This window comes from Salmo salar, chromosome ssa02 (genome assembly GCF_905237065.1).
Source record: "Salmo salar chromosome ssa02, Ssal_v3.1, whole genome shotgun sequence".
NCBI classification, from domain to species: domain Eukaryota; kingdom Metazoa; phylum Chordata; class Actinopteri; order Salmoniformes; family Salmonidae; genus Salmo; species Salmo salar.
This window is the reverse complement of record NC_059443.1, coordinates 6,343,203-6,365,465: the sequence shown is the minus strand read 5'-3', so window position 1 is coordinate 6,365,465 and position 22,263 is coordinate 6,343,203. Positions and strand designations below refer to the sequence as shown.

The following is a 22,263-nucleotide window of genomic DNA, read 5'->3' as shown; positions in this document are numbered from 1 at the left end:
CAGCAAGGAGGAGACAGACAGAAGTTACAGCAAGGAGGAGACCGACAGAAGTTACAGCAAGGAGGAGACCGACAGAAGTTACAGCAAGGAGGAGACCGACAGAAGTTACAGCAAGGAGGAGACCGACAGAAGTTACAGCAAGGAGGAGACAGACAAAAGTTACAGCAAGGAGGAGACCGACAGAAGTTACAGCAAGGAGGAGACCGACAGAAGTTACAGCAAGGAGGAGACCGACAGAAGTTACAGCAAGGAGGAGACCGACAGAAGTTACAGCAAGGAGGAGACCGACAGAAGTTACAGCAAGGAGGAGACAGACAGAAGTTACAGCAAGGAGGAGACAGACAGAAGTTACAGCAAGGAGGAGACAGACAGAAGTTACAGCAAGGAGACAGACACGAGTTACAGCAAGGAGACAGACAGAGCAGAATTACGGCAGAATAAAACAAAGCTAATCAATTTCCTGATATTTATGCTCAACATTCTGGTGAGGATATTCACCAGTTCACAAGTCGGGATGTAGGAGGACTGTGTCCAGTCAGAGAGCAGAGCCTGAGCATAACCTCTCTGACACCGGGTCTGGCCTGGAAGACGAGAGGAGATTTCCAGAAAACAACTCAAATAATTCAACAGGAGTGCTATCCTTACATACAGAACAAAGAAAGTCAGTGAGAAACTATATAATGTCCTGTCTTACACTGTGGTCTCTGCAGGGAGCGACTGGTCAGGGAAGCTGGGATGTATCCTCCTTCCTCATCCACACACCAACACTGACCTGGAGACAGTTTCAACTCAGTCAATATAACACCGACCTGGAGACAGTTTCAACTCAGTCAATATAACACCGACCTGGAGACAGTTTCAACTCAGTCAATATAACACTGACCTGGAGACAGTTACAACTCAGTCAATATAACACTGACCTGGAGACAGTATCAACTCAGTCAATATAACACCGACCTGGAGACAGTATCAACTCAGTCAATATAACACTGACCTGGAGACAGTTTCAACTCAGTCAATATAACACTGACCTGGAGACAGTTTCAACTCAGTCAATATAACACTGACCTGGAGACAGTTACAACTCAGTCAATATAACACTGACCTGGAGACAGTTTCAACTCAGTCAATATAACACCGACCTGGAGACAGTTACAACTCAGTCAATATAACACTGACCTGGAGACAGTTACAACTCAGTCAATATAACACTGACCTGGAGACAGTTACAACTCAGTCAATATAACACTGACCTGGAGACAGTTACAACTCAGTCAATATAACACTGACCTGGAGACAGTTACAACTCAGTCAATATAACACTGACCTGGAGACAGTTTCAACTCAGTCAATATAACACTGACCTGGAGACAGTTTCAACTCAGTCAATATAACACTGACCTGGAGACAGTTACAACTCAGTCAATATAACACTGACTGGAGACAGTTACAACTCAGTCAATATAACACTGACCTGGAGACAGTTTCAACTCAGTCAATATAACACTGACCTGGAGACAGTTACAACTCAGTCAATATAACACTGACCTGGAGACAGTTTCAACTCAGTCAATATAACACTGACCTGGAGACAGTTTCAACTCAGTCAATATAACACTGACCTGGAGACAGTTACAACTCAGTCAATATAACACTGACCTGGAGACAGTTACAACTCAGTCAATATAACACTGACCTGGAGACAGTTTCAACTCAGTCAATATAACACTGACCTGGAGACAGTTACAACTCAGTCAATATAACACTGACCTGGAGACAGTTTCAACTCAGTCAATATAACACTGACCTGGAGACAGTTACAACTCAGTCATTATAACACTACAGTACCAACTCAGTCATTATAACACTGACCTGGAGACAGTTTCAACTCAGTCAATATAACACTGACTTGGAGACAGTTACAACTCAGTCAATATAACACTGACCTGGAGACAGTTTCAACTCAGTCAATATAACACTGACTTGGAGACAGTATCAACTCAGTCAATATAACACTGACCTGGAGACAGTTTCAACTCAGTCATTATAACACTGACCTGGAGACAGTATCAACTCAGTCAATATAACACCGACCTGGAGACAGTTACAACTCAGTCATTATAACACTGACCTGGAGACAGTTACAACTCAGTCATTATAACACTGACCTGGAGACAGTTACAACTCAGTCAATATAACACTACAGTACCAACTCAGTCAATATAACACTACTGTAGCTACTTCATTAGTCTTATCTGTTTCCAACCAACATATTATGAATAAAACAAAGAGACGTTGCTCATTATGAGAGGTGTCCTTCTAGAAGGGTCTAGAGAAGGTATAATGACCTGTACTGTGGCTTGTATTACACTACTACAGTTACAATGTAGAGCTGGGTTTGAGGTTGGAGGTGTGACTCTGACCTGTGCTGGGGTGGCACTGGGTGGGCAGCCACTGTCTGTGGGCATCACACTGGGGCCTGTAGGGCTGGTAGCCCAGCAGTAGAGACTGTCTCTCCTCCACAGATGCTGCCTGCTGGCTCTGCCAATAGAACCGCAGGGCTGGGGAGAGACAATGCAACACGGAGGTTCACACCGTGTTGACTGCAATATTATGGACATGTTTCAGTTAATAACAACAACAAAAAACACTATGACAGAGAAACAATGACATTGAGATGACAGTAAATATTACAATAGTAGCCACCTAACACTCTTTAGTAGTTCACTCCTGGCAATGAAAGAAACAAGTATAGAGCACATCACGCAGAGGATATGACATCATATCCAGAGGATATGACATCACACCAGACGTACTGGAGTGGGCAGCAAGTCGTAGAGCAGAGTGGGAGTGGCTCAGCAGCCTATCAGAGAGCAGAGTGGTCTGGTCGGAGGAGGAGAGGGCGTGGAGTAGCTCGTCAGAGGTCAGACGGAGACCTTCAGCTAGAAGGTAGCTGAACCCCAGAGGAGAACATCCAGCAGAAAAGCATGAGTTGACAAACACAAAAACGTTGGAGAGGTGCTGACTAACGGAATAGTACAGTGTTTTTATTTAAATACAATGTATTATTAATATTATACATAAATATAGTCAGACTCTATACATGGTTCAACAATGTGATGGGTAAACACCCAGGTGTCGACACACTGTCTCTTCTTCAGGGATACCTGTAGCCCAGAGGGACGTGGGAGCTGTTGGAGAGGAGGACCAGACGCTCAGCCTCCTCCTGGAACTGGTCCACCTCAGCCACCGCCAGGGAGCAGGAGCCTGGAGCTGGTCCTGGGGAGGGAAGGGGAGAGAGAGGGGGAGGACCTGGAGACAGAGGAAAAGCTCAAACAATTGATATGTCCAAAATGACACCCTACTCCCTTAATAATGTGGTAGTTTGGACCACAACACCCTACCCCCTTAATAATGTAGTAGTTTGGACCACGGCACCCTACCCCCTTAATAATGTAGTAGTTTGGACCAGGGCACCCTACCCCCTTAATAATGTAGTAGTTTGGACCAGGGCACCCTACTCCCTTAATAATGTAGTAGTTTGGAGCAGGGCACCCTACCCCCTTAATAATGTAGTAGTTTGGACCAGGGCACCCTACCCCCTTAATAATGTAGTAGTTTGGACCAGGGCACCCTACCTCCTTAATAATGTAGTAGTTTGGACCAGGGCACCCTACCCCCTTAATAATGTAGTAGTTTGGACCAGGGCACCCTACCCCCTTAATAATGTAGTAGTTTGGACCACGGCACCCTACACCCCTTAATAATGTAGTAGTTTGGACCAGGGCACCCTATCCCCTTAATAATGTAGTAGTTTGGACCAGGGCACCCTACTCCCTTAATAATGTAGTAGTTTGGAGCAGGGCACCCTACCCCCTTAATAATGTAGTAGTTTGGATCAGGGCACCCTACCCCCTTAATAATGTAGTAGTTTGGACCAGGGCACCCTACCCCCTTAATAATGTAGTAGTTTGGACCACGACACCCTACCCCCTTAATAATGTAGTAGTTTGGACCACGACACCCTACCCCCTTAATAATGTAGTAGTTTGGACCAGGGCACCCTACCCCCTTAATAATGTAGTAGTTTGGACCAGGACACCCTACCCCCTTAATAATGTAGTAGTTTGGACCAGGACAAGGTACAGCTAGATGGACTGCACACTATGGGCCAGTTTACCGGACACAGATTAAACCAGGTCTTGGACTAAGAAGCAATTTCAATCTCCATGGAACATGCTTTTCAGTCCAGGACTAGGCTTAATCTGTGTCTGACGAGTGGTGGCTCTGCCTACTCACACTGAACAGTCTGTCCTACAGGGATAGTGGCATGTCTCTCTCCCAGGAGGTCCAGACAGAAGCAACTCTTTCCCAGACACTGCAACGCCACGTAGCTCCCGTCCTCCGCACACTTCGGCATGAACACCTCTACCCCAGCAGCCTGGCCTGACTTCACCTTCAAAATGTATCAAAGTATATTTGCAAATGCACATCGTAGGTTTACACAGTACAGTACAATGAAATGCTTACTCTCAAGCTCTCTGCACAAACAGCGTAACCAACATGTAAAGTTTTCAATAAAGATAGAATAAAAAAATACAAAGTGAGTTCAAATACAGCTCAGAGAAAAGAGTCAGTACTGTAGTTATTTACAATACAGCACAGAAAGAAGAGTCAGTACTATAGTTATTTACAATACAGCATAGAAAGAAGAGTCAGTACGGTAGTTATTTACAGACAGGATGCAGGTAGAGAAGAGTCAGTTCGGTAGTTATTTACAGACAGGATAAAGGTAGGGAAGAGTCAGTACGGTAGTTATTTACAGACAGGATGCAGGCAGAGAAGAGTCAGTTCGGTAGTTATTTACAGACAGGATGCAGGTGGAGAAGAGTCAGTTCGGTAGTTATTTACAGACAGGATAAAGGTAGGGAAGAGTCAGTACGGTAGTTATTTACAGACAGGATGCAGGCAGAGAAGAGTCAGTTCGGTAGTTATTTACAGACAGGATGCAGGTGGAGAAGAGTCAGTTCGGTAGTTATTTACAGACATGATGCAGGTAGAGAAGAGTCAGTTCGGTAGTTATTTACAGATAGGAAACAGGTAGAGAAGAGTCAGTTCGGTAGTTATTTACAGACAGGATGCAGGTGGAGAAGAGTCAGTTCGGTAGTTATTTACAGACAGGATGCAGGTAGAGAAGAGTCAGTTCGGTAGTTATTTACAGACAGGATGCAGGTAGAGAAGAGTCAGTTCGGTAGTTATTTACAGACAGGATAAAGGTAGGGAAGAGTCAGTTCGGTAGTTATTTACAGACAGGATGCAGGTAGAGAAGAGTCAGTTCGGTAGTTATTTACAGACAGGATGCAGGTGGAGAAGAGTCAGTTCGGTAGTTATTTACAGACAGGATAAAGGTAGGGAAGAGTCAGTACGGTAGTTATTTACAGACAGGATGCAGGCAGAGAAGAGTCAGTTCGGTAGTTATTTACAGACAGGATGAAGGTGGAGAAGAGTCAGTTCGGTAGTTATTTACAGACAGGATGAAGGTAGGGAAGAGTCAGTACGGTAGTTATTTACAGACAGGATGAAGGTAGGGAGGAGTCAGTACGGTAGTTATTTACAGACAGGATGCAGGTAGAGAAGAGTCAGTACGGTAGTTATTTACAGACAGGATGCAGGTAGAGAAGAGTCAGTTCGGTAGTTATTTACAGACAGGATGCAGGTAGAGAAGAGTCAGTACGGTAGTTATTTACAGACAGGATGCAGGTAGAGAAGAGTCAGTTCGGTAGTTATTTACAGACAGGATGCAGGTAGAGAAGAGTCAGTTCGGTAGTTATTTACAGACAGGATGCGGGTAGAGAAGAGTAAGTTCGGTAGTTATTTACAGACAGGATGCAGGTAGAGAAGAGTCAGTTCGGTAGTTATTTACAGATAGGAAGCAGGTAGAGAAGAGTCAGTTCGGTAGTTATTTACAGACAGGATGCAGGTGGAGAAGAGTCAGTTCGGTAGTTATTTACAGACAGGATGCAGGTAGAGAAGAGTCAGTTCGGTAGTTATTTACAGACAGGATGCAGGTAGAGAAGAGTCAGTTCGGTAGTTATTTACAGACAGGATGCAGGTGGAGAAGAGTCAGTTCGGTAGTTATTTACAGACAGGATAAAGGTAGGGAAGAGTCAGTACGGTAGTTATTTACAGACAGGATGAAGGTAGAGAAGAGTCAGTTCGGTAGTTATTTACAGACAGGATAAAGGTAGGGAAGAGTCAGTACGGTAGTTATTTACAGACAGGATGCAGGCAGAGAAGAGTCAGTTCGGTAGTTATTTACAGACAGGATGCAGGTGGAGAAGAGTCAGTTCGATAGTTATTTACAGACAGGATGAAGGTAGGGAAGAGTCAGTACGGTAGTTATTTACAGACAGGATGAAGGTAGGGAAGAGTCAGTACGGTAGTTATTTACAGACAGGATGAAGGCAGGGAAGAGTCAGTACGGTAGTTATTTACAGACAGGATGAAAGTAGAGAAGAGTCAGTTCGGTAGTTATTTACAGACAGGATGCAGGTAGAGAAGAGTCAGTACAGTAGTTATTTACAGTCGTGCTGGGGGAGTGTCATAAAGTAATTACCTTCTGGGCAGCCGCTCGCTCCCTCTCGCATCGTGACGGACACCTTGGCCTTTGACCATTGGAGCGTGACCCTGTGACCTCCTGACCCTGGGGATCAACACACCAACACTCCGAGCCTTGGCACTGGATCTCCTGATACTGGCCGCTGTCATCACAGCTGGGCACGTACAGGGCAGAGGGCTCCCTCTCACAACCAGCACCACCGGACTGGGCGCTCTCAAACAGGACCCTGAACAGCTCACCTTTTGAATTCAAATGATTTTCATTTATTTGGGTAAAAAAACAACTAATACAGTAAGATGTACATTGAATCCCCAGTGGACAGCACATTTATCTAAACACTTGTTTCCAAAGAGGTCCTCGATGGTAGAAACAAATAGCTTGTAATGATTTTTAAAAGTCAAGACGAAGTTACAAAACAAACCTAGCTGGGTGCTGTCCTCAGCTTTGGATAAGAGGATGGTTTGGCGTAGGGTGGACAGGAAGTCCACGTTTTCTAGGGTGGCGCTGATGAGTTTAACTAGATCTTGGTTGTTTGTCAGACTGGCTTGACTGAAACTCAACGTCCCGCTGACACCGACGGCCCCAGTGAAGTTAAACATCCCAGCGTTTCCTAAGAACTTTCCTCCGAACAGGTTCTCCTGGAGTCTCTTGGGGTTGGAGGCTAGAGCTAGGGCCTTGAGGGCCATGGCCCCGCTAGGGAACATCCCCTGGATCGTCTCAGCCAGGATGTCTCCTAAATCGGATCGCTCAGAAAGAGACTCCATTAGAGACCCCAGCAGGAGCTGTTGGAGTTGGGGGCTGCATGGAGACAGGGGGCTTGGGGCTGAGTGTGTCTGTGAGTCCTTGGCTGATGGCACCGGACCTGAGGGGCTGGAGAGGAGCCTGGAGAGGGCCTGGCGACGCTCAGAGGTACAGTCCTTCACTCCAGCACCTGGGTTCAGTAGAGGGAAAATGCCATGTTTCTATGAATTTTCTGTAGGCCTAAAATATTGACTATTGTTTTTTAATGACTTCTATGTACAGCATGATAACCAAATGAATTTCCACCTGTGGGATAATAAAATCGACTGAAATGAAAATACAAAACAGCGCAGATAAGCTTTCATTCAGTAAGCGATTCTTGAGGTGTGCTCTCTTTCTGCACAGTCAATGGTATGGTACTGTTGGTTTGGAACACCTAAATGGTCAAATCACTATTTGAATCCAACAACACTGTTACTTAGTTACCACAGTCAGGGGATCCTCCATGTTGTCGTGTCCCAAAGATCTCCTTCCCTGTGGGGTCGACACACCAGCACTGCCCATCCGCCTGGCACTGGGTTGGCACGTAACCCCCGTTGGAAGTACAGGACGGCACAAACACATTGCCAGCTTGGGCACCAGCGGATCGCTCGCTCTCACAAGGGCTGGGGCCTACATGACAGGTAGAGGGAGAGAGGGGAAATATAATGGAAACCAGAGGAGGCTGGTTACAGGAGGACAGCTTATAATGATAGCAGGAATAAAGTGAATGGTATCAAACACATGGAAAGCACGTGTTTAATGTGTTTGATTCCAGTCTATTTATTCGCTATGAGCCTGTCCTACAAATGAAGGTGCCACCAGCCACCACTGATAGAAACAATGCCAGATTGATGAAACTAACGTACATCTAAACCTGCCACTCATCGCCAGCTGGATGGCCAGGAATCTCCTCTGTAGGATGCGGTACATGTTGGTCTGGGAGAAGGAGAGGCCAGGTTCCAGACCTGAGAAGGCTGTGTCATACACCTCATCTAGCAGCAGCTCCACACCTGAACACAGGGAAACAAGCATTTTACTAACACACACTGTTTAATAGCGGCACGTCTTGCTCTTCATTGTAATCAGAGGGCTGATATAAATACTATGCATGCCAGTCTCTCTTGGTTAAGAGTTGAGGAGAGACTGACTGCATCACTTCTTTTACATTTTTATAAGAAACTTTCATGTGTTGAAAATCCCAAATTGTTTGCATAGTCAACTTAGACACAGCTCTGACACACACACTTTTCCCACCAGACATGCCACCAGGGTCTTTTCAAAGTCCCCAAATCCAGAACACGTTCAAGAAAGTGTACAGTATTATATAGAGCCATGATTACATCCATTCCATCTCATATTGCTCAAATAAACAGCAAACCTGGTTTCATCAAACTGATAAAGCAACACCTCACAACACCTCTATTGATATGTGACATTTTAAATGTATGTAGTTCTGTCCTTGTCTATTAATGTTCTGTATTATGTTTCATGTTCTGTGTGGACCCCAGGAAGAGGAGCTGCTGCTTTCTCAACAGCTAATAGGGATCCTAATAAAATACAAAATAGTTATTTAAAAATATCTATTTCTGATTCTTGATGAAAATCCAGTTAAGAGTTATTGTAAATAATGGTTCCTCTGTGTGTGTGTGTGTGTGTGTGTGTGTGTGTGTGTGTGTGTGTGTGTGTGTGTGTGTGTGTGTGTGTGTCACCTGTTGATGTTGCATCTATCTCACCTGTGCTGGGGAGCTCCCTGCCTCTGCTGTCAGCACAGAAACAGTAACTGGACACCTCTGGGAACATCTGTCTGAAGCTGCTGAACGTCTGGAATACTTTAGGGAACCTGTGGGAGATATCACACCTCTTCTCACTTCACTCTGTCTAAAATAGGCTAATAGAAGAGTAAAATACATGACAGTACTCTATAATACTAATTATAATACTACAATACTAATTATGGTACTATAATATACAGTACATGAAGATGACAAAGTAATTCAAGTTATCAGGGAGGAACTCATTATAGTTGTAATGAGTTAGCTCTTCCACGAAGATGGAAAGTATTTCTTTAACTTACAACATTGATTCACATACAATACTCTCTTCAAGAGTGCCTGCCTTGACAGTAAAAGGAAGCCTCAAAATAAAGATTTCATGTACTAAGTCGTCGCCATCATCCTTTTATTTGTTTGGCCGATATAAAAAAGGAATCTCTTCCTTTACGTTTTTTGATCTTGGAGTCATTTGAGAAATGTCTGCTGGCTGGCTGGCAGTTAAGACCAGTTCCTGAGTGGTTTTAGAGGACCAGGAACAACTTGACTCTTGACCCCTTGGCTGTACTTGGCTGGAGCCTGGAGTGATAACAGAGACAGTCTTGGCCAGGCTGGGGGCCAATCATGCAGAGTTCACTGCACAAGCCCGGGTGCAAACACTAAGTAGGGAATATGATGCTAGTTGTTGCCTAGAGACGGATGTCAAAACATCCTCTAGCCAGAAATAGACACAAGACCAAAATGATTATTATAAATTATAATTCAAGGTCTGAAAGTAGACATTTTTGTGTAGGCCTCTGTGGTAAGGGCTGGAATTTTGCAGCTGCGCTAACTAAAAAGGACTGAAAGCCCTCCACATAAAGGAGATGAACGGCATACACTCATGAGATTGACAACGTGTAAACTATTGTCCAAACCCACATTCCAGATGAAAAGTTTACACATTGGTGGATTATCTGAAACATCTGGAATGATTACATTGTTTACTTTAGACACTGTGAAACATGTTTAATGAATGTGGGGAGGCAGGTAGCCTGGTGGTTGGAGTGTTGGGCCAGTAACCGAAAGGTTGCAAGATCGAATCCCTGAGCTGACAAGGTAAAAATCTGTCGTTCTGCCCCTGAACAAGGCAGTTAACCCACTGTTCCTAGACCGTCACTGTAGATAAGAATTTGTTCTTAACTGACTTGCCAAGTTAAATAAAAGGTACAAAAATTAAAATGTGTGAATTCTAAAAATTACAGTAAGTTCCCAGGAGACCAAGCATCTCTGTTCCAGTCACCATACACAAGAATAGGATGCTATCAGGTCAGCAGTGTAGAGCGAGGAGGGAGAGATAAAGTGAATTTAGGCTCCCAGTTCTCCTGCCACCGTGTCTAAATCCTGTCCCTGGGTCTAAGCATTACGTTGCCATCTACAGGCAGATACTATAAAAAGCTTTGTACAGGATCCCAATACACAGCCAGGTCAAAGTAAACCCCAGCAGTCTGATAGATCTCACACCTTCAAACACCAACTGAAGGATGAGATTCCAACGGTCTAACAGTGAATGTCAGCGTCCCAAACGGTACCCTATTCTCCTGATATAGTGCACCACTTTTGACAAGAGCCCTATGGACCCTGGTCAAAGTAGTGCACTACACATATGGAATAGGGTGTCATTTGGGGCGCAAACTTAGAGTGCATATCTTTCCCTTCCAGGCACTCACCTGTTGAACGTGTGCAGCAGATCCAAGACCATCCTGTCAGTGGTGTTGACAAACTTGCACTGCACGGAAAGGAAGGAGCCGTCGGCCGAGCAATGAGGGGGGAGCGCTCCCCGACGCCGTGGAGGAGACGCCTCGATCTCACCTCACAGCTGCCTGGGCCTGAGGGAAAAGGTTGTTCTGATCAGCTCTCCTCATTTATATATTACTGTGCTGTGTGGCTAAGTTGGTAGAGCATGGCACTTGCAACGTCAGGATTTGTGGGTTTGATTCCCACTGGGGCCACACATTAGAAAATGGATGCACATAATACTGTAAGTCATAAATGACATATCAATACACAACACAAGTCATCCTGCTCCTAACTAACTCACACTGAGAGGGCTTTCCGTTCTGCCGGGTCCCGTAGATCTCCATGCCCTCCAGGTCTACACACCAGCACTGTCCCCGGGCGCTGTCACACTGCACCGCCTGGTACTCCCCAGAGGCCTGGCACTGGGGTACCAGGGGGGCATCGCCACTCAGCAGGGCCTGCTGTCTGTGGAGCTGGCAGGACGTCAGACCTGTGGGAGGAGGAGGAGGAAGAGGAGGTAGAGGAAAAGGAGGAGGAAGAGGAGGAAAAGGAGGAGGAAGAGGAGGAGGTCAACGACGATAGACAGCATTTACATAGTGCATCTCAAAAGGTCTTCCAGTGTTCAACATGAGCCTGGCTAGGGTTCCAAAAGGAGAATTCATCCCATCTAGCACCAATGTGGTTTCACGTTAAAACAGATATTTCTAGGAAGAGGGGCGTTCTGCTCACAGTACACAGCTGATCCGTTCTGTCTGGTTCCAGAGATCTCAGCTCCCTCAGCGTTCACACACCAGCACTCACCACCAGCACCGCTGCACTGGACGTGTCTGGAGTACACAACAGTTAGAAGAGAGAAGGGAACAGAGGTCACTTCCCTAATGGCACCCTATTCCCAATCCCTATGTAGTGCACTACTTGCCTAAGGCTCCGGTCAAACGTAGTGCACTACATAGGGATAGGGTGCCATTTGGGACAAATACATGGAAATTGTTTCTTTACTGTCCTGGCTATCTTTACCGTCCTTGCTAGCTTTACCGTCCTGGCTAGCTTTATCGTCCTAGCTGGCTTTACCGTCCTAGCTAGCTTTACCGTCCTTGCTAGCTTTACCGTCCAGGCTAGCTTGTGTCAAATACAGCACTGTAAGGTATACCTGAATCTCCCATCCTCTGAGCACTGTGGGACATGGTCTTGTTGCCGGGCAGAACTAACACCACGTAGCGACTCACACTGACTCAGGGTCTCAGACTCCAGTTGGTATTCTGAAAACAGCAGCAAATACAATTTAGTCGTTGAAAACTGTCTCCATTTCTTGTCAGGAAATGTACATTTTTCTTCTACTTACATACACAGAGCCCATACACATAGGAAACAGACAGAAAACATAAACACAGCCTAAATTATATTACAATAAATACACTACATGGCCTCATTCCACAATCATGGGCATTAATGTTGTTGGTTCCCCCTTTGCTGATATAACAGCCTCCACTCTTCTGGGATGGTTTTCCACTAGATGTTGGAACATTGCTGCGGGGACTTGCGTCCATTCAGCCACAAGAGCATTAGTGAGGTCGGGCACTGATGTTGGACGATTAGGCCTGGCTCACAGTCGGCTTTCCAATTCATCCCAAAGGTGTTTAATGGGGTCAGGAACCTGTGCAGGACAGTCAAGTTCTTCCACACCGAACTCGACAAACCATTTCTATAAGGACCTCGCGTTGTGCACCGATGGCATTGTCATGCTGAAACAGGAAAGGGCTTTCCCCAAACTGTTGCCACAAAGTTGGAAACACAGAATCGTGCAGAATGTCATTGTTTTCTGTAGTGTTAAGATTTCCCTTCACTGGAATTAAAGGGCCTAGCCTGAACCATGAAAAACAGCCCCAGACCATTATTCCTTTTCTACCAAACTTTACAGTTGGCACTATGCTTTGGGGTAGGTAGTGCCAAACCCAGGTTCGTCGGTTGGACTGCTCCAGATGGTGAAGCGTGATTCATCACTCCAGAGAACGTGTTTCCACTGCTCCAGATGGTGAAGCGTGATTCATCACCCCAGAGAACGTGTTTCCACTGCTCCAGATGGTGAAGCGTAATTCATCACCCCAGAAAACGTGTTTCCACTGCTCCAGATGGTGAAGCGTAATTCATCACCCCAGAGAACGTGTTTCCACTGCTCCAGATGGTGAAGCGTAATTCATCACTCCAGAGAACGTGTTTCCACTGCTCCAGATGGTGAAGCGTAATTCATCACCCCAGAGAACGTGTTTCCACTGCTCCAGATGGTGAAGCGTGATTCATCACCCCAGAGAACGTGTTTCCACTGCTCCAGATGGTGAAGCGTGATTCATCACCCCAGAGAACGTGTTTCCACTGCTCCAGATGGTGAAGCGTGATTCATCACCCCAGAGAACGTGTTTCCACTGCTCCAGATGGTGAAGCGTGATTCATCACCCCAGAGAACGTGTTTCCACTGCTCCAGATGGTGAAGCGTGATTCATCACTCCAGAGAACGTGTTTCCACTGCTCCAGATGGTGAAGCGTGATTCATCACTCCAGAGAACGTGTTTCCACTGCTCCAGATGGTGAAGCGTGATTCATCACCCCAGAGAACGTGTTTCCACTGCTCCAGATGGTGAAGCGTGATTCATCACCCCAGAGAACGTGTTTCCACTGCTCCAGATGGTGAAGCGTGATTCATCACCCCAGAGAACGTGTTTCCACTGCTCCAGAGTCCAATGGCGGCGAGCTTTATACAACTCCAGCCGTGGCTTGGCATTGTGATCTTAGGCTTGTGAGCGGCTGCTCGGCCATGAAAACACGTTTCACGAAGCTCCCGACGAACAGTTCTTGTGCTGACGTTGCATTCAGAGGCAGTTTGGAACACGGTAGCGAGTGCTGCAACCAAGGACACGATTTTCTTTGCACTATGTGCTTCAGCACAAGGTGGTCCCGTTCTGTGAGCTTGTGTGGCCTACCTCTTCACAGCTGAGCCGTTGTTGCTCCTAGACGTTTCCACTTCACAATAACAGCACTTACAGTTGACCGGGGCAGCTCTAACAGGGCAGAAATTTGACAAACTGACTTGTTGGAAAGGTGGCATCCTATGACGGTGCCACGTTGAAAGTCACTGAGCTCATCAGTATGGGCCATTCTACTGCCAATGTTTGTCTATGGAGTTTGCATGGCGGTGTGCTCAATTTTATACTGGCTGAAATAGCCGAATCCACTAATTTGAAGGGGTGTCCACATAGTTTTGTATATATAGTGGATATACAAAATAATGATAAACATAGAAAAAGCATCATCAGAAATAAGAGGTTTAAATTATAGCTGAAAATAACTTTGAAATATTCAAAAACCCAAGATAAACTAAGAGCCCTAAGGTGTTACCTGAAATCTTCCCGTCAGACAGACAGAGGCAGCACAGCAGAATGGAGGAGATCTGAACCAGGCTCATCATCTTCCTCAGTCTGTCCCTCCGTTGAACTGTGAGGAGACTGGGACTAACGCTCTGGATTTATACCATCAGTGCTATCTGCAATGTCATCCTCCCTAGGTAGTCACTGCACTCAGGATGGAGTGTGTGACACACGTGGTCCTCACTCACCAAACATGGAACACTCGTGTGTTTGGAACAATGGAAATTCTGGAACATTCTAGTGGGAGCAGCCAAGCCTGAGACTCAGAGGGCCATAAGAAGAGAGGAGTTGGTCATGCAAGACTTGACCTGGGATGCATTAGAAACCTAGAAACCAATCGGAAGAAAACGGACAGAAACGTCGGAGGGACGATCTGAATTTGTCCAATAAGAAACTGTTGTTTACGTTGCAAAAAAAAATTATACGGTTTACACTAATAAATACGACCCAGGTGAACATGACTTGCACCTTCAGGACGATGCTCTTTCAAGAGCCAACGGATGACAGGTTTCTGAAGTCAAATGACATAAAACAAGTCCAGCAACAGACAACACAAATGAACAATTGAATGTGTAACAGTATAACACACACACCAACTTGGTAATATAATCATTGAAAATAATAACCGTAAGACGAGAAATTAAATATCCAGAATATCTTTTTTAATGGCATTGTACATGTAGTAAATCACATAAAGAACAGGTCTTAAATAAACTCTTAATGTACAGCTGGTATATGTCAATAAAAATCTACTTTGTTTTATACCCTACCGGCTGGTTCTAAAACACTTTTTATACAGGTTAATAGAAACGCTAAATAAACATAGTCATTTTTCTTCAAGTATATTTTATCCTCTTATGCCTTCTATAGATTCCTCATCTTTACAGTTATAAAACTGTACATAAAAAGACCCAACAACAGCAATCAACACATTGCTTTTTATACGCATTTACATCCAGCTGGCAATTTAGCTTACTGTGGTACAAGTCAAACGTGTCCACTTAGTCAGAAGACATTGTGGTGTTGTGACGTAGCAGCCATACTGGGGCCGTACTGAAAGCATCAAAAACCCCACAGACAGAGGCTACGTCCCCAAATGGCACCCTATTCCCTACATAGTGCACTACTTTTGAACAAGCTCCATAGGGCTCTGGTCAAAAGTAGTGCACTACATAGGGAATAGGGTGCCATTTCAGGATGTGTACACAGAGACAAACGTGCCACAGATGTCCCGTGACATCAAGGCCATTCCGTGGTTGTCATGGAGATATCCTGAAGACACACAGTCGTATGTCTGTCTGTGGATTGGGTATATTATATACACCAGTAAAATATACTCATCCTTTCCCATGTTGAATCAGTGAGAATGATAACATTGTAAACTTGGTGGTTCATACTTTCAGACTTGGCACATAAGAGAATGAAAGTTAATGATTGTAAAAGGTGGCAATAGATTCCTGAAATGAAATCAGAATGCAGCCGCTAAATGACTGATGTTAGCACTGGTTTTTAACAAATCATCTAACCATAGTGTGAACTTGAGGGGGAACTCGAAATTTTAAAACATCTCAAACAAGTTTCAGACCACGCTTCCAAAACAGAACAGATTTCTGGCAGGTTAAAGCTTGCTACAATATCATCTAACATTCACCTTGGTGATTTCGTTTTTGCATTAACTCATATCACACAAGCAAGGCTTCTACAGCTCTGCTCCTACTGAGGCAAGAGAGTGATGGGATGTTTCCCAAATGGCCCCCTATATTCTGTAGTGTACTACGGTCTAAAGTAGTGCACTATAAAGGGAATAGGGTTCTATTTGGGATGGGCCCATGAGGTGATATCATTGCATTTTAATAATCTAATTGAATTAAATTGAATTTCAGCTATATCATAGAATGCGTGTGAACGATTTAACGTACGTGGACAAACCCTCATTCCTGGTTATGAAAACGTTGTGGGAACTTCATAACAGGGAGTCTTAGTTAAAACAACAAACGTCCTGGGCCCTACAAACTAATACTGTATTCAACTGGTACTTTTCATCCAGAAGTCCCATTTTGTCAACTCAATACTTTGTTACTCCAACTCAAAACACTCTTCTTTCTAATACCAAGAGTCCACTGGACTCAGCTCTTTCCTGTTGGTCTCTATACATCCATTCATCCCCCTTGTATTGAGCCAACTGAAGGTGTGCTCAGTTTGACAGTTTATGGACCACAGCAGACGGTGTGCTTCGGTGCCAGAGAGAGAGGACGGGGTTCCTGTCTGTCTGTATCAGAGGGTAGTGGGTACACCCTGGGTTTGGATTGGACTCTCCTCTGTCAAGTGCTGTGATGACACCAGATGCCTAGTGCTGTGGCCATACTAACCAGGGGCCAGACACGGGCCAGACTCTGGCTAGGTCAGGCCAACCCAAACTCACACAGAACACAGGGTGCTCATCTGTTGCACCTTGCTCAGGTCTGTGAGGAGCTGCTTGATGCGGTGTTTGAGCTGAGGCAGTCTGGCCAGGGGGTCCGGAGGCTCCAACTCCCCAGTGAAGTCCAGCCAGCTCTCCAACACTGAGGGACACAGAGAGATAGAGAGACGGTTAGGATCTAATAAAGTAAGAACAAGTTCCTCCTTCATTTACAATGGGGTCATTACCTCCTACTCCTTTGGTAGTAGTCTACAGGACAGTGTATTAGTCTGTAGAACAGTGTATTATTAGTCTATAGGATAGAACAGTGTATTATTAGTCTATAGGACAGTATTATTAGTATATAGGACAGTATTATTAGTCTATAGGACAGTATTATTAGTCTATAGGATAGGACTGTGTATTATTAGTCTATAGGATAGGACTGTGTATTATTAGTCTATAGGATAGGACTGTGTATTATTAGTCTATAGAACAGTGTATTATTAGTCTATAGGAAAGTATTATTAGTCTATAGGACAGTATTATTAGTCTATAGGACTGTGTATTATTAGTCTATAGGATAGGACTGTGTATTATTAGTCTATAGGATAGGACAGTGTATTATTAGTCTATAGGATAGGACAGTGTATTATTAGTCTATAATACACTGTTAGTCTATAATATGTTTAAAGTAATGACTAAAGAATTCCACCCTGAAACGTATAAGACTATGTGAAATGTATTAGAATTATAAGACTATAATCCAATAATGTATGTGTGAGACAAGGGTGAGAAATGTATGGTTGAGAAAACAAAAGACAAGTGTATAATTAGTCTATAGGATAGGACAGTGTATTATTAGTCTATAGGATAGGACAGTATTAGTCTATAGGATAGGACAGTATTAGTCTATAGGATAGGACAGTATTAGTCTATAGGATAGGACAGTATTAGTTTATAGGATAGGACAGTATTAGTTTATAGGATAGGACAGTGTATTATTAGTTTATAGGATAGGACAGTATTAGTCTATAGGATAGGACAGTATTAGTTTATAGGATAGGACAGTATTAGTTTATAGGATAGGACAGTGTATTATTAGTTTATAGGATAGGACAGTATTAGTCTATAGGATAGGACACTATTAGTCTATAGGATAGGACAGTATTAGTTTATAGGATAGGACAGTATTAGTCTATAGGATAGGACAGTATTAGTCTATAGGATAGGACAGTATTAGTTTATAGGATAGGACAGTATTAGTTTATTGGACAGTGTGTAATTAGTTTATTGGATAGGACAGTGTATTATTAGTTTATTGGATAGGACAGTGTATTATTAGTTTATTGGATAGGACAGTATTTATTGAATAGGACAAACGACCCCATTTACCATCAAGCTCCTTCTCTATGAGGTCCATCCTGCCTGCCACCTGGTTCTGAACATCTTCTATGTGAGTGAGGAGATTCATTTGCCACTGGAGACAGTTCCTGGCATGTTCCACTGAGTCTGGTCCCCTCTCATTCAGACAGCCAGGCACAGCCAGCATTGAGTCTGGTCCCCTCTCATTCAGACAGCCAGGCACAGCCAGGGCAGTTGTCTTCTGTTGACAACACACAGCATTAACTCAACCACAAAAATCCAATCAAAATTGATCGCAACACATTTTACAATTCAAAAAATAAAAATGAAAGCCGGTAGCCTAGTGGTTAGAGAGGCGAGACAGCGACCAGAGGGTTCAAATCCCGGGTCTGACAGGAAAAATCTGTCCCGGAAGTGAGCTGGCAACCGGAGGGTTACATGTATCAAACCCTAGATACCAAGGCTTGCCTTTGTGCACTGCTCCACGGGCACCTCCCAGCACCTACCTCTCCATGTAGTGTATTGTCTTTAGGAGAGGTTGAGATCAACAGTCCCCTGTTCCTACCTCTCCATGTAGTGTATTATCTTTAGGAGAGGTTGAGATCAACAGTCCCCTGTTCCTACCTCTCCATGTAGTGTATTATCTTTAGGAGAGGTTGAGATCAACAGTCCCCTGTTCCTACCTCTCCATGTAGTGTATTGTCTTTAGGAGAGGTTGAGATCAACAGTCCCCTGTTCCTACCTCTCCATGTAGTGTATTATCTTTAGGAGAGGTTGAGATCAACAGTCCCCTGTTCCTACCTCTCCATGTAGTGTATTGTCTTTAGGAGGTTGAGATCAACAGTCCCCTGTTCCTACCTCTCCATGTAGTGTATTGTCTTTAGGAGAGGTTGAGATCAACAGTCCCCTGTTCCTACCTCTCCATGTAGTGTATTATCTTTAGGAGGTTGAGATCAACAGTCCCCTGTTCCTACCTCTCCATGTAGTGTATTATCTTTAGGAGAGGTTGAGATCAACAGTCCCCTGTTCCTACCTCTCCATGTAGTGTATTGTCTTTAGGAGGTTGAGATCAACAGTCCCCTGTTCCTACCTCTCCATGTAGTGTATTGTCTTTAGGAGAGGTTGAGATCAACAGTCCCCTGTTCCTACCTCTCCATGTAGTGTATTGTCTTTAGGAGAGGTTGAGATCAACAGTCCCCTGTTCCTACCTCTCCATGTAGTGTATTATCTTTAGGAGGTTGAGATCAACAGTCCCCTGTTCCTACCTCTCCATGTAGTGTATTATCTTTAGGAGAGGTTGAGATCAACAGTCCCCTGTTCCTACCTCTCCATGTAGTGTATTGTCTTTAGGAGGTTGAGATCAACTGTCCCCTGTTCCTACCTCTCCATGTAGTGTATTGTCTTTAGGAGGTTGAGATCAACAGTCCCCTGTTCCTACCTCTCCATGTAGTGTATTGTCTTTAGGAGAGGTTGAGATCAACAGTCCCCTGTTCCTACCTCTCCATGTAGTGTATTATCTTTAGGAGAGGTTGAGATCAACAGTCCCCTGTTCCTACCTCTCCATGTAGTGTATTGTCTTTAGGAGAGGTTGAGATCAACAGTCCCCTGTTCCTACCTCTCCATGTAGTGTATTGTCTTTAGGAGAGGTTGAGATCAACAGTCCCCTGTTCCTACCTCTCCATGTAGTGTATTGTCTTTAGGAGAGGTTGAGATCAACAGTCCCCTGTTCCTACCTCTCCATGTAGTGTATTGTCTTTAGGAGAGGTTGAGATCAACAGTCCCCTGTTCCTACCTCTCCATGTAGTGTATTGTCTTTAGGAGAGGTTGAGATCAACAGTCCCCTGTTCCTACCTCTCCATGTAGTGTATTGTCTTTAGGAGAGGTTGAGATCAACAGTCCCCTGTTCCTACCTCTCCATGTAGTGTATTGTCTTTAGGAGAGGTTGAGATCAACAGTCCCCTGTTCCTACCTCTCCATGTAGTGTATTGTCTTTAGGAGAGGTTGAGATCAACAGTCCCCTGTTCCTACCTCTCCATGTAGTGTATTGTCTTTAGGAGAGGTTGAGATCAACAGTCCCCTGTTCCTACCTCTCCATGTAGTGTATTGTCTTTAGGAGAGGTTGAGATCAACAGTCCCCTGTTCCTACCTCTCCATGTAGTGTATTGTCTTTAGGAGAGGTTGAGATCAACAGTCCCCTGTTCCTACCTCTCCATGTAGTGTATTGTCTTTAGGAGGTTGAGATCAACAGTCCCCTGTTCCTACCTCTCCATGTAGTGTATTGTCTTTAGGAGGTTGAGATCAACAGTCCCCTGTTCCTACCTCTCCATGTAGTGTATTGTCTTTAGGAGGTTGAGATCAACAGTCCCCTGTTCCTACCTCTCCATGTAGTGTATTGTCTTTAGGAGGTTGAGATCAACAGTCCCCTGTTCCTACCTCTCCATGTAGTGTATTATCTTTAGGAGGTTGAGATCAACAGTCCCCTGTTCCTACCTCTCCATGTAGTGTATTATCTTTAGGAGAGGTTGAGATCAACAGTCCCCTGTTCCTACCTCTCCATGTAGTGTATTATCTTTAGGAGAGGTTGAGATCAACAGTCCCCTGTTCCTACCTCTCCATGTAGTGTATTATCTTTAGGAGAGGTTGAGATCAACAGTCCCCTGTTCCTACCTCTCCATGTAGTGTATTATCTTTAGGAGGTTGAGATCAACAGTCCCCTGTTCCTACCTCTCCATGTAGTGTATTATCTTTAGGAGAGGTTGAGATCAACAGTCCCCTGTTCCTACCTCTCCATGTAGTGTATTATCTTTAGGAGAGGTTGAGATCAACAGTCCCCTGTTCCTACCTCTCCATGTAGTGTATTGTCTTTAGGAGAGGTTGAGATCAACAGTCCCCTGTTCCTACCTCTCCATGTAGTGTATTGTCTTTAGGAGAGGTTGAGATCAACAGTCCCCTGTTCCTACCTCTCCATGTAGTGTATTGTCTTTAGGAGAGGTTGAGATCAACAGTCCCCTGTTCCTACCTCTCCATGTAGTGTATTATCTTTAGGAGAGGTTGAGATCAACAGTCCCCTGTTCCTACCTCTCCATGTAGTGTATTATCTTTAGGAGAGGTTGAGATCAACAGTCCCCTGTTCCTACCTCTCCATGTAGTGTATTGTCTTTAGGAGAGGTTGAGATAAACAGTCCCCTGTTCCTACCTCTCCATGTAGTGTATTGTCTTTAGGAGAGGTTGAGATCAACAGTCCCCTGTTCCTACCTCTCCATGTAGTGTATTGTCTTTAGGAGAGGTTGAGATCAACAGTCCCCTGTTCCTACCTCTCCATGTAGTGTATTGTCTTTAGGAGAGGTTGAGATCAACAGTCCCCTGTTCCTACCTCTCCATGTAGTGTATTGTCTTTAGGAGAGGTTGAGATCAACAGTCCCCTGTTCCTACCTCTCCATGTAGTGTATTGTCTTTAGGAGAGGTTGAGATCAACAGTCCCCTGTTCCTACCTCTCCATGTAGTGTATTGTCTTTAGGAGAGGTTGAGATCAACAGTCCCCTGTTCCTACCTCTCCATGTAGTGTATTGTCTTTAGGAGAGGTTGAGATCAACAGTCCCCTGTTCCTACCTCTCCATGTAGTGTATTGTCTTTAGGAGGTTGAGATCAACAGTCCCCTGTTCCTACCTCTCCATGTAGTGTATTGTCTTTAGGAGAGGTTGAGATCAACAGTCCCCTGTTCCTACCTCTCCATGTAGTGTATTATCTTTAGGAGAGGTTGAGATCAACAGTCCCCTGTTCCTACCTCTCCATGTAGTGTATTGTCTTTAGGAGAGGTTGAGATCAACAGTCCCCTGTTCCTACCTCTCCATGTAGTGTATTATCTTTAGGAGAGGTTGAGATCAACAGTCCCCTGTTCCTACCTCTCCATGTAGTGTATTGTCTTTAGGAGAGGTTGAGATCAACAGTCCCCTGTTCCTACCTCTCCATGTAGTGTATTGTCTTTAGGAGAGGTTGAGATCAACAGTCCCCTGTTCCTACCTCTCCATGTAGTGTATTATCTTTAGGAGAGGTTGAGATCAACAGTCCCCTATTCCTACCTCTCCATGTAGTGTATTGTCTTTAGGAGAGGTTGAGATCAACAGTCCCCTG

General features: G+C 44.6%; 2 protein-coding genes across 2 annotated transcripts in view; both read right to left on the bottom strand.

The window, feature by feature from the left end:
* LOC106573164 (thyroglobulin-like) overlaps positions 1–14,421 on the bottom strand; it is an 82,805-nt gene extending 68,384 nt beyond the window's left edge. Inside the window, 17 exon segments of the mRNA XM_045712765.1 lie at positions 499–581; positions 695–772; positions 2,424–2,561; positions 2,817–2,953; positions 3,168–3,312; positions 4,300–4,456; positions 6,617–6,858; positions 7,041–7,550; positions 7,847–8,032; positions 8,269–8,412; positions 9,136–9,242; positions 10,881–10,983; positions 10,986–11,039; positions 11,252–11,440; positions 11,680–11,777; positions 12,101–12,209; positions 14,341–14,421. Coding sequence (XP_045568721.1) covers positions 499–581; positions 695–772; positions 2,424–2,561; positions 2,817–2,953; positions 3,168–3,312; positions 4,300–4,456; positions 6,617–6,858; positions 7,041–7,550; positions 7,847–8,032; positions 8,269–8,412; positions 9,136–9,242; positions 10,881–10,983; positions 10,986–11,039; positions 11,252–11,440; positions 11,680–11,777; positions 12,101–12,209; positions 14,341–14,410 — 2,550 coding nt within the window. The 5' untranslated portion in view covers positions 14,411–14,421.
* A 588-nt stretch (positions 14,422–15,009) lies between these two features.
* Positions 15,010–22,263, bottom strand: part of LOC106598824 (PHD finger protein 20-like protein 1) — a 44,042-nt gene continuing 36,788 nt past the window's right edge. The window contains 2 exon segments of the mRNA XM_045712753.1: positions 15,010–16,930; positions 18,163–18,373. Of these exon segments, the coding sequence (XP_045568709.1) occupies positions 16,788–16,930; positions 18,163–18,373 (354 nt within the window). The 3' untranslated portion in view covers positions 15,010–16,787.